At 48.5% G+C, this 13,709-nt stretch overlaps 1 protein-coding gene across 2 annotated transcripts; it reads right to left on the reverse strand.

The window, feature by feature from the left end:
• Window positions 1–3,272: 3,272 nt before the first annotated feature.
• Pop7 (POP7 homolog, ribonuclease P/MRP subunit) lies at window positions 3,273–13,569 on the reverse strand. 2 transcript variants are annotated; one of them, XM_052754076.1, is made up of 2 exons: window positions 13,460–13,569; window positions 3,273–3,930 (listed from the first exon to the last, which is right to left on the reverse strand). In XM_052754076.1, the coding sequence occupies exon 2, from the start codon at window positions 3,918–3,920 to the stop codon at window positions 3,498–3,500; it is 423 nt and encodes a 140-aa protein (XP_052610036.1). In that variant the 5' UTR covers window positions 3,921–3,930; window positions 13,460–13,569; the 3' UTR covers window positions 3,273–3,497. The 2 variants fall into 2 exon arrangements, with proteins under 2 accessions (XP_052610036.1, XP_052610035.1); XM_052754075.1 differs by lacking the exon at window positions 13,460–13,569 and adding an exon at window positions 4,134–5,716.
• Between the last annotated feature and the right edge of the window lie 140 nt (window positions 13,570–13,709).

The following is a 13,709-nucleotide window of genomic DNA, read 5'->3' on the forward strand; positions in this document are numbered from 1 at the left end:
GAAGACACATGGCATTGACCTCCGGTCTCCATACACACACACACACACACACACACACACACACACACACACACACACAAATACATACAACATACACACACACAAGTACATGCAACATACACACACACACACAAATACATGCAACATACACACAGACACCAATAATAAATTAATAAATCTGCACTCTGTATATGAAGGAAAACCCAAGCTATTTTTTTCCGAATCTTGTTTTTCCTACTTAATGATCTCTTGCTCCCTTCATATTCCTACAAAGGTCATCATTTCATTTTTCTTTACAGCTGAGTAAAATCCCATTATGTATGTGAATAATATTCTCCCTCTTCCTAAGATTTGTTATTACATGTTAAACCGTACTTTGTGTGTGTCCAGGGGTGGGCTCACACCCTCTGTGCAAAGAGGACCATTGTAGGAATCTGTTCTGTCCTCCTACCACGTGGGCCCTGGAGATCAGGTTGTCAGGCTTGGAGGTAAGACCCTTTTCCATTGCACCTACCCTGGACCTCAGTTTCTCGATCCATTCATTGTGGCGGGGCACCTTGGCTGATGCTGTGTACCGTGTGTTGTGCAGCAACAGACATGGATGGGCAGGAATCCCAGGTGCGTGCTGACGCAGAGCCCTTTGGGGAGATAGAGGCCAAGGACTGGCATCGCTGGGGCACGTAGCAGTGGTAGTGCTACTTTTAGTTTTTTGAGAAACCTCCTTACCGATTCCACTAGTGGCCGCACCAGTTACCCTCCCGCCAACGGCGTGTAAGGGTTCCCCTTCGCCCCACATCCTTGGTGGTGCTTAAGTTTGTTTTCTTGACAGCCATCCTGACTGGGGTGAGATGGAATCTCAAGTTGTTTTAATTAGCATTGCCTGATAGCTAAGGGTGTTGAAAGTTTTTTTCAAATATTCATTGGCCAAACTATTTATTCCTTTGAGTGTTTTATATATATGTATATATATATATACAGTAATTGTATATATAATTATATAATAATATATTTAATATAATTATATATTTATTAACAACATATAAACATGTGACGTTATTATGTTTATTAATTATATATGATAATTATATAATATATATACGTGTGTGTGTGTGTGTGTGTGTGTGTGTGTGTGTGTGTTTCTCTGTGTTGCCCTGGCTGCCCTGGAACTCAATTTGTAGACCAGGCTGGCCTCGAACTCAGAGATCCACCTGCTCTGCTTCCCAAGTGCTGAGACTAAAGATGTGTGCCACCACCGCCCAGCTAAGATCTTCGTTTTTTCCATAAACAAGGAAACTGATGCTGAGCAAATCTCAGGCCTCCAGTGGGACTCTTCCCCACTTTCATAATGCACTTTGTCTATTGGAAACCTCTGGTTTGAAGCCCAGCTGGGATTAAAGGCGTGCACCCCCGCTGCCCAGATTAAAATTATTTAGATTTTTCTGTGGTTTGCCTGCAAGTGTGTCTGTGCATCATGAGTATGCCGTCCAGGGAGGCCGAAGATGGTGTTGAAGCCCCTGGATCTGGAGTAACTATGTGGGATTGAACAGGAGTCCTCTGGAAAAGCAAATGGTGCTTTTAACCACTGACCCCATCCCTCCAGTACTTCCTACTCTGTATATGAGCCCATTAATTGATAACATGATTTGTCTTCGGGTGATTTGGGAGATCTTTGTAATTCTAGGCATTAATCTGTCAGATGGATGCCTGGAAAAAATTTTCCTCTGATTCTCTAAGTCGTCTCTTCAGTCTGCTGGTTTCCTTTTCTGAGTTTTTGTTTGCTTTTTGAGACAGTGTCTTGCTCTGTCGCTCGGGCTGACCTTGAATTTGCTATGTAGCTGGGGGTTGGTCTCAAACTCACAAGCCTCCTGCTTCGGTCTCAGAAGTGTTGAGATTATATGTGTGTGTAGTCCCACTAGTTGGGCTAGTTGACTTTTTTGGAAACAAAGCTGTGATCCACTGTGTAGATCCTAAAGCCAACAGACGGGATGGGAGAGAACCAACAAGTCTCTGGAGTTGGTTCTCTCCCATCCCGTGGGCTCTGGGGCTTGAACTCGGGTTCTCAGGCTTGCCTTTAACCCCCTGAGCCATCTTATCAGGGCCCTCCAATTTCTCCTTTTAGTTTGGGCCATCCACATTCAGAGCAGATCTGTCCACCTCAGCTAAACCTCTACGGAAAGGTCCTCACAGACACGGCCAGGGGTGTGTCTCCCTGGTGGATTTAGATTGCAGCAGGCTGGCAATGGAGATTAACCATCACAACCAATAATAAATTACTTAGGAGAGATCTCCTTTGCCCCCGAAATAGCTGAACCTGACTGATCTCTCACTCTAGCCTAAAGACGCGCCAGAAACGTGGGCTCTGCCGGAACTGGAATTAAGTGTCACAATCAAATGTGTTCAAGAGCTGGGGCCTAGCTCAGCAGTAGAGGAGTTACCTAGAATCCACCATTAAAGAGCTGGGCTGTGGCTCTGCATCAGTACATTTACTTAGCACACCAAGGATCTAGGTTTGGCTTCCAGCAAAAAAAACTGTCAGTTCAAGGAAGCTAATTTTAGAAAGCTACAGTCTTCATCTTTTTTTTTTTTTTAATTTTTGCATGCCCTTATTCTATGTGAGTATGGGTACATGTGCTACATGTAAGTCAAAGGACTTCAGACATCAATCCTCACCTTCACTTTGAGACAGGGTTTCTTCTTGTTGGCTAGCCCACAAGCTGCAGAGGATCCCATGTGATGCCCATCTCACTACAGAAGCATGGGAAGTCGATTTGAGTGCTACAGTGCCCAGTGTGAAATGGGTCCTGGGTATCCAAACTCAAGGATTTATGATTGTTCGGCAAGTGCGTCTCCCATCGAACCATCTCCCCAGTCATCCTCCACCTTGATTCTTGTGGTTACTAGGGTTGAACCTAGGGTCCAATCCTGTGCTAGGCAACTAGGTAACACTAGTACAGTCCCCCATTGAGTTATATCCACAACTCCCTTCACCTTTAAACCTTCTCTATTCCCACACCTGGGAACCATGAGAGAGAGAGGAGCCTGATACACCCCGGCTGCAGTTAGTTCAATGGATGAGCGTCTACTCTCTAGTCTTCCCGGAGAGCACACTGTAACTACTGAGCCTCCGTGATACACTCAACAATTGGATTCATGTCAAACTGTAGTACAATGTGGGCTCTTTTCCTGGCCTAGGGACTTGTAAAGTTTCCGACCGTTCCTATTCAAGTACACACAGAATTATACAAGGAAGCAGAGGCCATGGGACGCCCGGCACCAACACAACTTGATATTTTTATTGTACAGGACAAGGAGGATTCCCTTCTTGGGCTCTCCATTTACAGTTCTCTAGGCTGAGGTAACATGCCTTTTCTTACAAGGCTCTGACAAGAGGTCCATGCCAAAACAAGAGCCATATGACTCAGTAGAAACCTCAGCCACATGGAGCCTGGATGTGTGTGCACAAAGGAGTTGGTGGATGAAAGTCAGCTTCACTTCCATTACTTGGGCGTGACCCTGAAGACCCGGATGTGGATGGCCGAGTTGTTCCGGATCCTGGTCAGTGGCTCTCGGGAGTCAGTCTCTGGTTCCAACTCATCCACCAGCTCCACGGTGGAGGTATTGGCGGCCACCTGTAGGGAGCCAAAGCTGCCCGCCTGCAGCTGCAGGGCGATGTTGATGGCGCGGTTAATGGCCAGGCCCAAGCCATGAATGTAGATCTCAGTGCATGCGTTCTGCCCCCTACTGCCTCCGTCCAGCAGCTTTTGACAGCGGGCTAGCTGGGCCTTAAAATCAGTCTTCATGTTGACATAAATGTCATTGGGCCTCCGGGGCAGGCGGTGAGGAAGTCGTTTCCGAAGGGTGTACTCCACGGGGTCCAGCTCGGCCTCGATGGCACCACGGGGCTCTCTGTTTTCCGCCATGCTTTGAGTCCTGGCATGGAGAAGGAACAAGATTCAGGGAGAATGACAAGAGAATCCTTTCTTGCCCAGCTTTCCAAGGGTGCAACCAGAAGGGGGCGCCCTCGACGACCCTCTTCCGTCCCAGGCTCTCCGTCCCCCCCACTTCCGCTTTCTCCACTCCCAGTTTTAATTCATTCGTCACGTGGTTCCCATTCCCGGCGCCTCCCCGCCTACCTCCTCCGTTCCACGGTGCCCTTCACTCGCGTGCGCCTGGCCGGCCGACCCAACCGGGCGCTGCTGCCCCAGACACCCAGAGAAAGAATGAAGACGAAGAGGCGGTCGCAACAGGGACGCCGGAGAGTGGCGCCCGCAAGGACTACGCACTGCGCACGCGCACCCGCGTTCCCAAGCCGGAACCCATCCGCTCGTAGCCTTCCCGGCCTCCGTTCTCCGGCCCACCCCCTTACCGCAGGCGCCTGCGCAAGGGCGCCTCAGTCTCGCGAGACTTCCGGACTCGCGGCGTTCTAGTCTCGAGCGCCTCGTGGGCGGGGCTGGCTGTCAGAGGTGGGACTAAGCGATAAAGGCGGGGCCAAGAGGGGCGGGGTGCGGATCTCCCCGGTTGTCGTCGCCCCCCTCAGCCCGGCGGGACTCGAGGATCCAGGCGCGGGGAGCAGTTCTCGAGCTTTGCAGGATTGGGAAAGGGGGATCGGGTCGGTGTAGGAGCTGGGATCGCCCAGGTCCGGGAGGCAAGTCTGGAATCCGCATCCATCGCTCTTCTGAGCCGCGGGATTGACAGCTGACCTCCCTCCCGGGGTCCTGGCAGCCCCGGACGCCGAGAGATCGAAGGGACCGAGTTAAGGCCGGATGACCACCTTGGGCTCCTCCCTCTGCCAGGGACCCACACTAGGTACCAAGCGTTTGCAGCTTCCCGCCACACCTCTCCACGCAGCACTCAGCCAGCTGGTACCCGCGACCTGCGAGTCGTGGCGGGCTGCCCCCTGGCGGGAGGGACAGGGACTGCAAATCCGTGGGTTCCTAGTCCAATAATAGTGGGGACCTGGCTCTCTGCCCAGATTGGTAAAGCCCTTGGACAGTTCCCTACAGAAATGAGTAAAACCTGCATTTGGGAACTCGTACTACACCCCCCAGGCCACCTACCTGGGCAGAATCTGATTTGAAGGTTGGAAAGAGAACTTTGTTCCGTGCTATATAGTCAAAGATGACCATGAACTTCTGATCCCTCTGCCTCCAACTTGGATTAGCAGGCACCATCAACTAAGCTACATCCCTAGCCTCTGGGTTTGTGTTGAAATGGAAGGTTTGACATTCTAGACATCAATTTGGGGAGGATAGGGTTTAGCTATGTAGCTCAGGCTAGCCTAGAACTCATGCTCCTCCTGAGTGCTAGCATTACAGGTGTGCACCATTGTGCCATCTTGATAAATTTATCCTAAAACTTATGAAAAGGCAAATAAAATAATTTTGCAAAGTTGTTGGACTCCTATCGTCTCAGCAGTTAAGAGCACTTGCTGATCTTCAGAGATGACTCCCAGAGGATCTGAGTTTAGTTCCCAGTATCCGTGTTGGGTGGCTCACAACCACCTATAACTCCAGCTTCAGGAGACCTGACACCTTCTTCTGGCTTGTGTAGGTGCCCAGACACTCACACACACACATACATAAAAATAAAAAAAAAACTAGGCCAGGTGGTGGTGACAAATGCCTTTAATGCCAGCTTTTGGCAAAGGCAGGAGAATTTCTGAGTCCAAGGCCAGCCTGGTCTACAGAGTGGTTCCAGGACAGCCAGGGCTACACAGAGAAACTCTGTCTCAAAAAAACAAAACAGCCGGGCGGTGGTGGCGCACGCCTTTAATCCCAGCACTCGGGAGGCAGAGCCAGGCGGATCTCTGTGAGTTCGAGGCCAGCCTGGACTACCAAGTGAGTTCCAGGAAAGGCGCAAAGCTACACAGAGAAACCCTGTCTCGAAAAACCAAAAAAAAAAAAATTAAATATGTACTTAAAAAAATCTTTATGATTATTGTGTGTATGACGATGGGGGAGCATACTATGACACTTTATGGAGTCAAGGTTCTGGGGATCAAAGCCTCACACAGCAACCACTTTACATTCTGAACCATCTTGCTGGCCCCTTAAGACTTAACTATGTAAATACAGTCATTCAGAAGAGTGTGCTGCGGGTCCTACATGCGTCTGTATCAGGTCCTCTACGTACATATTACGGCTATTGGCTTAGTGTTTTTATGGGACTCCTGACTGTAAGAGTGAGTTTGTCTCTGACCCTTACGCCTCTTGGATCTCCTGTTGGGTTGCCATGACCAACTTTGAGATAATAGTTTTTGCTTCATCTTATTATATTTTATTTTGTCATGTTTGGTTGTTACCTTTTAGAATCCTGTTCTTTTCTAATCAGAGGCAGAAAGGGAGTTGTGATATATTGTGTACCCTAATAAACTTGCTGGGGATTGGAGGACAGAGCCAGCCACTAGCTTGATATGTAGGGGAGAGTAGGTGGGAGGTTGGGAGTGGAGGGAAGGAAACTCTAAACAGGATATGTTGCATGAAAAAATAATTACTATAAAATAAAATAAATTTTAAAAAAAAGAAAGAAAAGTGTGCTGTTGGCAGATGTATATTTACAAAATCAATGAAATAGAGAACTCAGAAACACACAAGTAAAAGAAACCCTTTTGAGAAAGGGTCTCTTCTAGCCAGACTGACATCAGACTTGCTGAGAATGCTCTTGAAGTTCTGATCCTCCTGCCTCTGTCTGCCAAGTGTGGGAATTACAGGTGTGGGCCAGCACACCTGATTTATGCAGCGCTAGGGATGGAACCCAGGGCTTCGCACCTGCGACCATCTGAGTTATATCCCCAGCCATTCATTTTTTGGCAGAAATGCAAACATAGCACACTGCAAAGAGATTGTGTTTCAAATACTGCTGAAACAGGCCAGGGAAAGAAAAGAGCCTTAAGACCATAGCATGGAGCCCAGCGGTGGTGGCACATGCCTATAACCCCAGCACTCTCAAGGCAGGGGCAGGTGGATCTCTGAGTTCGAGGCCAGCCTGGTCTACAGAGTGAGTTCCAGGACAACCAGGGCTACACAGAGAAACCCTGTCTCGAGAAACAACAACAAAAGACCATAACATGGACAGTGGGTCTAAATATGAAACTGTTAACTATAAACCATTTGGAGAAAATGTAACGGAGCTCTTCAAGAGGCTAGTCGAGGGCTGGAGAGACGGCTCAATGGTTAAGAGCACTGACTGCTCTTCCAGAGGATCTGGGTTCAATTCCTAGCACCCACATGATAGTCCACAACTGCCTCTAACTCCAGTTCCAGGGGGCCCAAAACCCACAGCAAAACACTAATGCACATAATATATATATATAAATAATTCTAAGAGGGTAGTCAAAACAAGTCCAGAGATGGGTGGGTGTGGAGGACGAAGACCAACTGGTTCGTTAGAATTTCAAGCTTGGAGGGTCTATAATATAAGTAAAGCCACCTGCTTTGAAGCCTAAGGATCAGAGCTAGGTCCCTAGGGCCCATATAGTAGAAAGAGAAAAGAGAAAAAAAAATGCATTCCTACAAGTTGTCCTCTGACCTCTACACACATACACTCCCCAAACACATTCAAAATAAACAAATGTCAAAATAAAATTGAAAAACCATTAAGGCTGGGCACGATGCCTCATGCCTGCAATACCAGCACTTAGAAGCTGAGACAGGAGGATTGCCATGGGTTTGAGGCCATCTTGAGCTAAAGTGCTCCAAACTACAACATAAGACCCTGTCTCGGAAATTAAACTTTTATGAAAGACCAAAATAGTATGAAAACAGGATCTTGGGTGCAGTGCCCGGTGCTTGGTCCTGGCACTCAGGAAGTGGAGGCCAGAGACTAAGGGGTTCAATCCCATCCTCAGCTACGTAGCAAGCTTGAGGCCAGCTTGGGTATGTGAGACCCTGTCTAGAAAGAGTAGGGTTGGGGAGATGGCTGAATGGGTAAAGTGAATTCTGTCCAAGCATGATGACCTCAGTTTGATCCCCAGAACCTACTGAAAGGCAGAAGAGAACCAAGTCCACAGTTGTCCTCTGACCTCCACACGGTGATGGGGCTCGCACATGTATCTCTCCTCCATCGTATACCATACCCACATGCACACGCAATAATAATAATAAATGAATTATAAAGGGGGACAAGGTGCAGGAAGCCACATTTGCAGTTACACATTCAATAAATGATTTACATATGGACTATATACAAATATCTGGGAACTGAAGAGTTTGAATCTCTCAAGTGGCATCACGGTGCCTGTAAGCCCGGCTCTCTGAAGGATGAGGCAGCAGGGACATGTTTCAGGAAAGCAAAAACCATGTATCAATAAGTAAAGTTAGAAACAAAAACAAAACCCAGGGGCTGGAGAGATGGCTCAGCGGTTAAGAGCACTGACTGCTCTTCCTGAGGTCCTGAGTTCAATTCCCAGCAACCACATGATGGCTCACAACCGTCTGTAATGAGATCTGGTGCCCTCTTCTGGCCTGCAGAAAGAACACTGTATACATAATAAATACATCTTTAAAAAAAAAAAAAAAAAAAAAAAAAAAAAAAAAAAAAAAAAAAAAAAAAAAAAAAACAAGAGAAAGAAAGAAAGAAAAAAAACCCGAAAAACCAAAAAGACCCAGTGGGCAGTGGTGGTGGTGCACACCTTTAATCCCAGCACTCAGGAGGCAGAAGCAGCTGGATCTCTGAGTTCGAGGCCAGCCTGGTCTACAGAGTGAGTTCCAGGACAGTGAGGGCTACACAGAGAAATCCTGCCTCAAAACAAAACAAAATAAAAACAAAAAAACAAAGAAAGAAAAGAAAAAACAGCTCAATTACAAAATAAGCAGACTCACATTTCAGCAAGGGGGCATAAGGATGGTAAGCACCTCACAAGATGTTCAGTATGGTTGGCCATTAGAGAAATGCACATTAAAACCACAGTGAGGGGCGGGATGTGGCTCTACTGACAGAGTGCTTGTCTAGTGTACAGGAAACCCTGGGTTCCATCCCCAGCCAGGCATAAACCAGAAAACAGGGGGCACCTGTAATCCTAGCACTCAGGAGGTAGAAGTAGGAGGATCAGAAGTTCAAGGTCGTTCTCAGCTACACAGTAAGTTTGAGGCTCTGCTTTAAAAAAAAAGGAAAGGAAAGGAAGAAAAAAAAAAAAGGAAAATCTTGACGATATCAAAGTGCAGACGGAAGTGCAGAAAAACCAGGATCTCACTTGCTAGATTTCTGGAAATGTGAAATGGCTCAGTCATTTATTGTGTGGCTTTTCCCTCCAAATGAAAACATTCTGTCTTAGAAGGAGGCTCTTTAAGATTCAGGAAGTGATCGGGCAGTGGTGGCACACACCTTTAATCCCAGCACTTGGGAGGCAGAGCCAGGTGGATCTCTGTGAGTTCAAGGCCAGCCTGGGCTACAGAATGAGTTCCAGGAAAGGCACCAAAGCTACACAGAGAAACCCTGTCTCAAAAAAAAAAAAAAAAAAAAAAGTCTCAGGAAGTAGATAAAACATAGAAGGCTTAGAAAGTTCCCGAAACTAACAAAATTCATAAGGGGGTGGGTCTTGATAGAACTAGTTCTCAATCCTATACCCAGGACTCGATAGATGATTAGATAGATAGATAGACAGACAGACAGACAGATAGATAGATAGATCTTGGCATGTTCTCAGTAGTTTATATATATAATAGCCTGAAGTTGGAAAACCCAAGCTCCTTCCACAAGTCCCACAGGGAGCTCCAGGGATGCAGCTTTCCTGAGTCATCACCCACGTGAAGTAGACCTTCCAGTGCCATTGCTGCCTTTGGTCATCCATGCTCCTGCAAGTAACCCTAAGAAATTCACGGCTTCTCCAAGGTGGACTTTGGTGGAACTGTTTGTTTTGTGGGTGAATAGGCATCTGTGTGTATCTTCTTAGGAAAAGTTATCAAGGTATCATTCTAGAAAACACTTCTAAAGCCTGGTGGTGGTAGCACATGCCTTTGATCCCAGCACTCAGGAGGCAGAGGCAGGCGGATCTCTGTGAGTTTGAGGCCAGCCTGGTCTACAGAGTGAGTTCCAGGACAGCCAGGGCTACACAGAGAAAGCTTGTCTTGAAAAACCAAAAACAGACAAAAACAAGAACAAAACTCACTCACAAAACAATAAACACAGTTTTTAAATGAGCATTCCCTGACTCAAGCTGTGTGTTTTTCCAAGGTATTTAAAATCCTGTTTTACAAGCTAGATTTATGGTGGTGCACGCCTGAGCCCCAAAACTCAGGCGGCTGAAGCAGAAGGATTCCTGTGGACTTGAGGCCAGCCTGAGCTACATACAGAGACACCTGGTCTCAAGAAAACCAAAACCCAACCAACCAACCAACTGCCTAAACCAACCCCAGGAACTGGGGACATATCTCAGTGGTAAGAGTACTTGTTTAGTATACTTGAAACTCTGGGTTTAGTACCTACCACTGCCAAAAAGAAAACACCATGAGTGTGTGTGTGTGTGTGTGTGTGTGTGTGTGTGTGTGTGTGTGTGTGTATGTCTCACATATACCTAAACCAACCAACCATAAAACAAACATACACATGTATAAGTGTATGTGTGTGGCCAGTGGGAAGGCATCAGTACCAAGGCTGATGATCTGAGCTTGAATCCAGGGATGCCAACTCCTGCAAGTTGTCCTCTGACCTCTACATGTGTGCCATGGCAGGTTCACACACATGATGAGCACATACAAATGTTAAAAAGATTAAATATTTATCTGCGCTTCACAATGAGAATCAAAGCTCTCAACCAAAATTCTATGTTCATGCTTTTCTGCTGGGTTCCCTCTCCCATCACTGTGCACTCCAGTTCACGTCCATTCACTTTTCCCTCCTCATCCACCTTTCTTAAAGTAATGACCCACCCCCAGCCTTCTTTCCTCTCCAAGTCTGGCACCGACAAAAGTTATTTTTCCTCTCTCTTTCTCTGCCTGTGTTTGTGTGTATATTGAATTATATATTGAATTCAGGGTCTTGCAGAAGCTAAGCAAGCACTCTACCACTGAGCCACACCCCAGCCCCTCACTGGGGATTCTAGGCAGGTGCTCTACCACTGAGCCACACCCCAGCCCCTCACTGGGGGATTCTAGGCAGGTGCTCTACCACTGAGCCACACCCCAGCCCCTCACTGGGGGATTCTAGGCAGGTGCTCCACCACTGAGCCACACCCCAGCCCCTCACTGGGGGATTCTAGGCAGGTGCTCTACCACTGAGTCACACCCCAGCCCCTCACTGGGGGATTCTAGGCAGGTGCTCTACCACTGAGTCACACCCCAGCCCCTCACTGGGGGATTCTAGGCAGGTGCTCCACCACTGAGCCACACCCCAGCCCCTCACTGGGGGATTCTAGGCAGGTGCTCCACCACTGAGCCACACCCCAGCCCCTCACTGGGGGATTCTAGGCAGGTGCTCTACCACTGAGCCACACCCCAGCCCCTCACTGGGGGATTCTAGGCAGGTGCTCCACCACTGAGTCACACCCCAGCCCCTCACTGGGGGATTCTAGGCAGGTGCTCCACCACTGAGCCACACCCCAGCCCCTCACTGGGGGATTCTAGGCAGGTGCTCTACCACTGAGCCACACCCCAGCCCCTCACTGGGGGATTCTAGGCAGGTGCTCTACCACTGAGCCACACCCCAGCCCCTCACTGGGGGATTCTAGGCAGGTGCTCTACCACTGAGCCACACCCCAGCCCCTCACTGGGGGATTCTAGGCAGGTGCTCTACCACTGAGCTACATCAGTGCCCCAATGAAACCTTTAGATAAAACTATATCATGAGGGCTAGCGCAGTGGTTCTCAACCTTCCTAACGCTGCAGCCCTTTAATGCAGGTCCTCATGTTGTGGTGACCCCACCGCCATAAAATTATTCCGTTGCTACTTCATAACTGCAATTTTGCTAATGTTATGAATCGTAATGTAAACATCTGTGTTTTCTGAGGGTCCTTTTGGTGTCACAAAACCCAGGTTGAAAACCACTAAACTAGAGGATGGCTTGCGGAGGACCCAAGTTCAGTTCCCAGTACCCTTGTCAGACAGCTCACAGCCGCCTGCCTCCAGCTTCAGGGGGTTGGGTGCCCTCTTTTGGCTCCCTTAGGCACCTGCACTTCTGTGCACACACCTTACACAGACAAACACATTCACAAAATTACATTTAAAATTTTTCTTTTTAAAAGAAGAAAAAGGATACCTATGTTGATTCCATCTTTACCGCTTTTGGCTTGGGGCAAAATCATGAACGTTTTGTGTACTTGGGGTTCTTTCTGTTTATTTTTATAGACAAGGGCTCAGGTTGCCTGGGCAGGCCTTGAACTTCTGATCCTCCTGTCTCCACCTACTTGCTAACTACTAGGACTGCAGGAACGTACTCCCAACTGCCTCACCTGGAGAGCCCTCCTTGGCACAGTAGCTAATGGCACTTCCCAGAAACAATGTTCAAAACGGTGTTGCATGGAGGTGCATGCCTGTAAAGCCGAGCACCTGGGAGGCAGAGGCAGAAGACTACCATGATTTCCAGGATGGTAGAAGGGCCACCGGGTAGGCTACAGTGTGTGAGATTCAGTTTTTTTTGTTTTTGTGTTTTTTTTTTTTAAGATTTATTTATTTATTATATACACAGAAGAGGGCGCCAGATCTCATTACAGATGGTTGTGAGCCACCATGTGGTTACTGGGAATTGAACTCAGGACCTCTGGAAGAGCACTCGGTGCTCTTAACCTCTGAGCCATCTCTCCAGCCCGAGACTCAGCTTCAAAAACCAAGTCACTGGGAGGCAGAGGCAGGTGGTTCTCTGAGTTCAAGGCCAGCCTGATCTACATAGCAAGGTCCAGTCCAGCCAAGGCTACATAGTGAGACCGTGTCTCAAAACAAACAGAAACACAATAGAAGACAAGAAGGAAAAAAGGAAGGAAGGGAGAGAGGAAGGGAGGAAATACTCTTCCAAAGAAAACCATGGAGACACACACCAAACTTCAACATCCTGAGTTCATCAGTCTCAAGGAAAAGTCATTTCTGAATCTTTGAGATTTTTTAAAAAAACACTCTCAGATGCAATAATTCGTAGCCAAGGCTAGCCTTGAACTCCTGACCCTTCTGTCTCTACCTCCCAAGTGCTGGGATTATAACATGTACCACCTTCAACTTTCTTTGGTTTATGCTTGGAGGTCTCATGCCCCGGCCGGCCTGGAAACTGCTCCTAAGTGCGGGAGTGCAGGATGCACCTAGGCATGTGCAGGTACTCTGTAGCCCAGGCTGGCTTTGCACCACTCACTCATCCTCCTGCTTCCACTTCCCAGCCTCCACAGAAAATCCTTTCACCCGAAAGACAGCCTGGGTCAGATGAGACCGCTTCTAAATCACGGCGCATTGGCGTTACCCCGAACCCCCACGGCGGAGTCCCGGAGTCCCGGGGGTGGGGTGGGGTGGGTGGGGAGGACCATTCTGGATTTGACTGTCTCACCTCTACCCCGGGCGGGCTCCCTGGAGGAGGCGGGGGCATGGCCAGGAGAGGGCGGGGGAAGTGGGGACACCCCACCACCACCACCCGCCCCCACTTCACCCAGCCTCAGGTTGCACAGGCACCCCGTCACGTGACGAGTGCGGGGGGGGGGGGGGGGACACACACGGCACGCTCCCCGGTCAGCGTGCACGGGGTGGGGTGGGGGGAGCCCCTTGCATTGGGTGGCGGGGTGCACCGCGGGTGGGTGGGT

Source organism: Peromyscus californicus, unplaced genomic scaffold (genome assembly GCF_007827085.1).
Source record: "Peromyscus californicus insignis strain IS unplaced genomic scaffold, ASM782708v3 Scaffold_2__1_contigs__length_46816999, whole genome shotgun sequence".
Taxonomy (NCBI): domain Eukaryota; kingdom Metazoa; phylum Chordata; class Mammalia; order Rodentia; family Cricetidae; genus Peromyscus; species Peromyscus californicus.

Bases quoted from the DNA above. Each gene is read 5' to 3' on its own strand.
- Pop7 (XM_052754076.1), bottom strand. From the start codon at position 3,920: ATGGCGGAAAACAGAGAGCCCCGTGGTGCCATCGAGGCCGAGCTGGAC.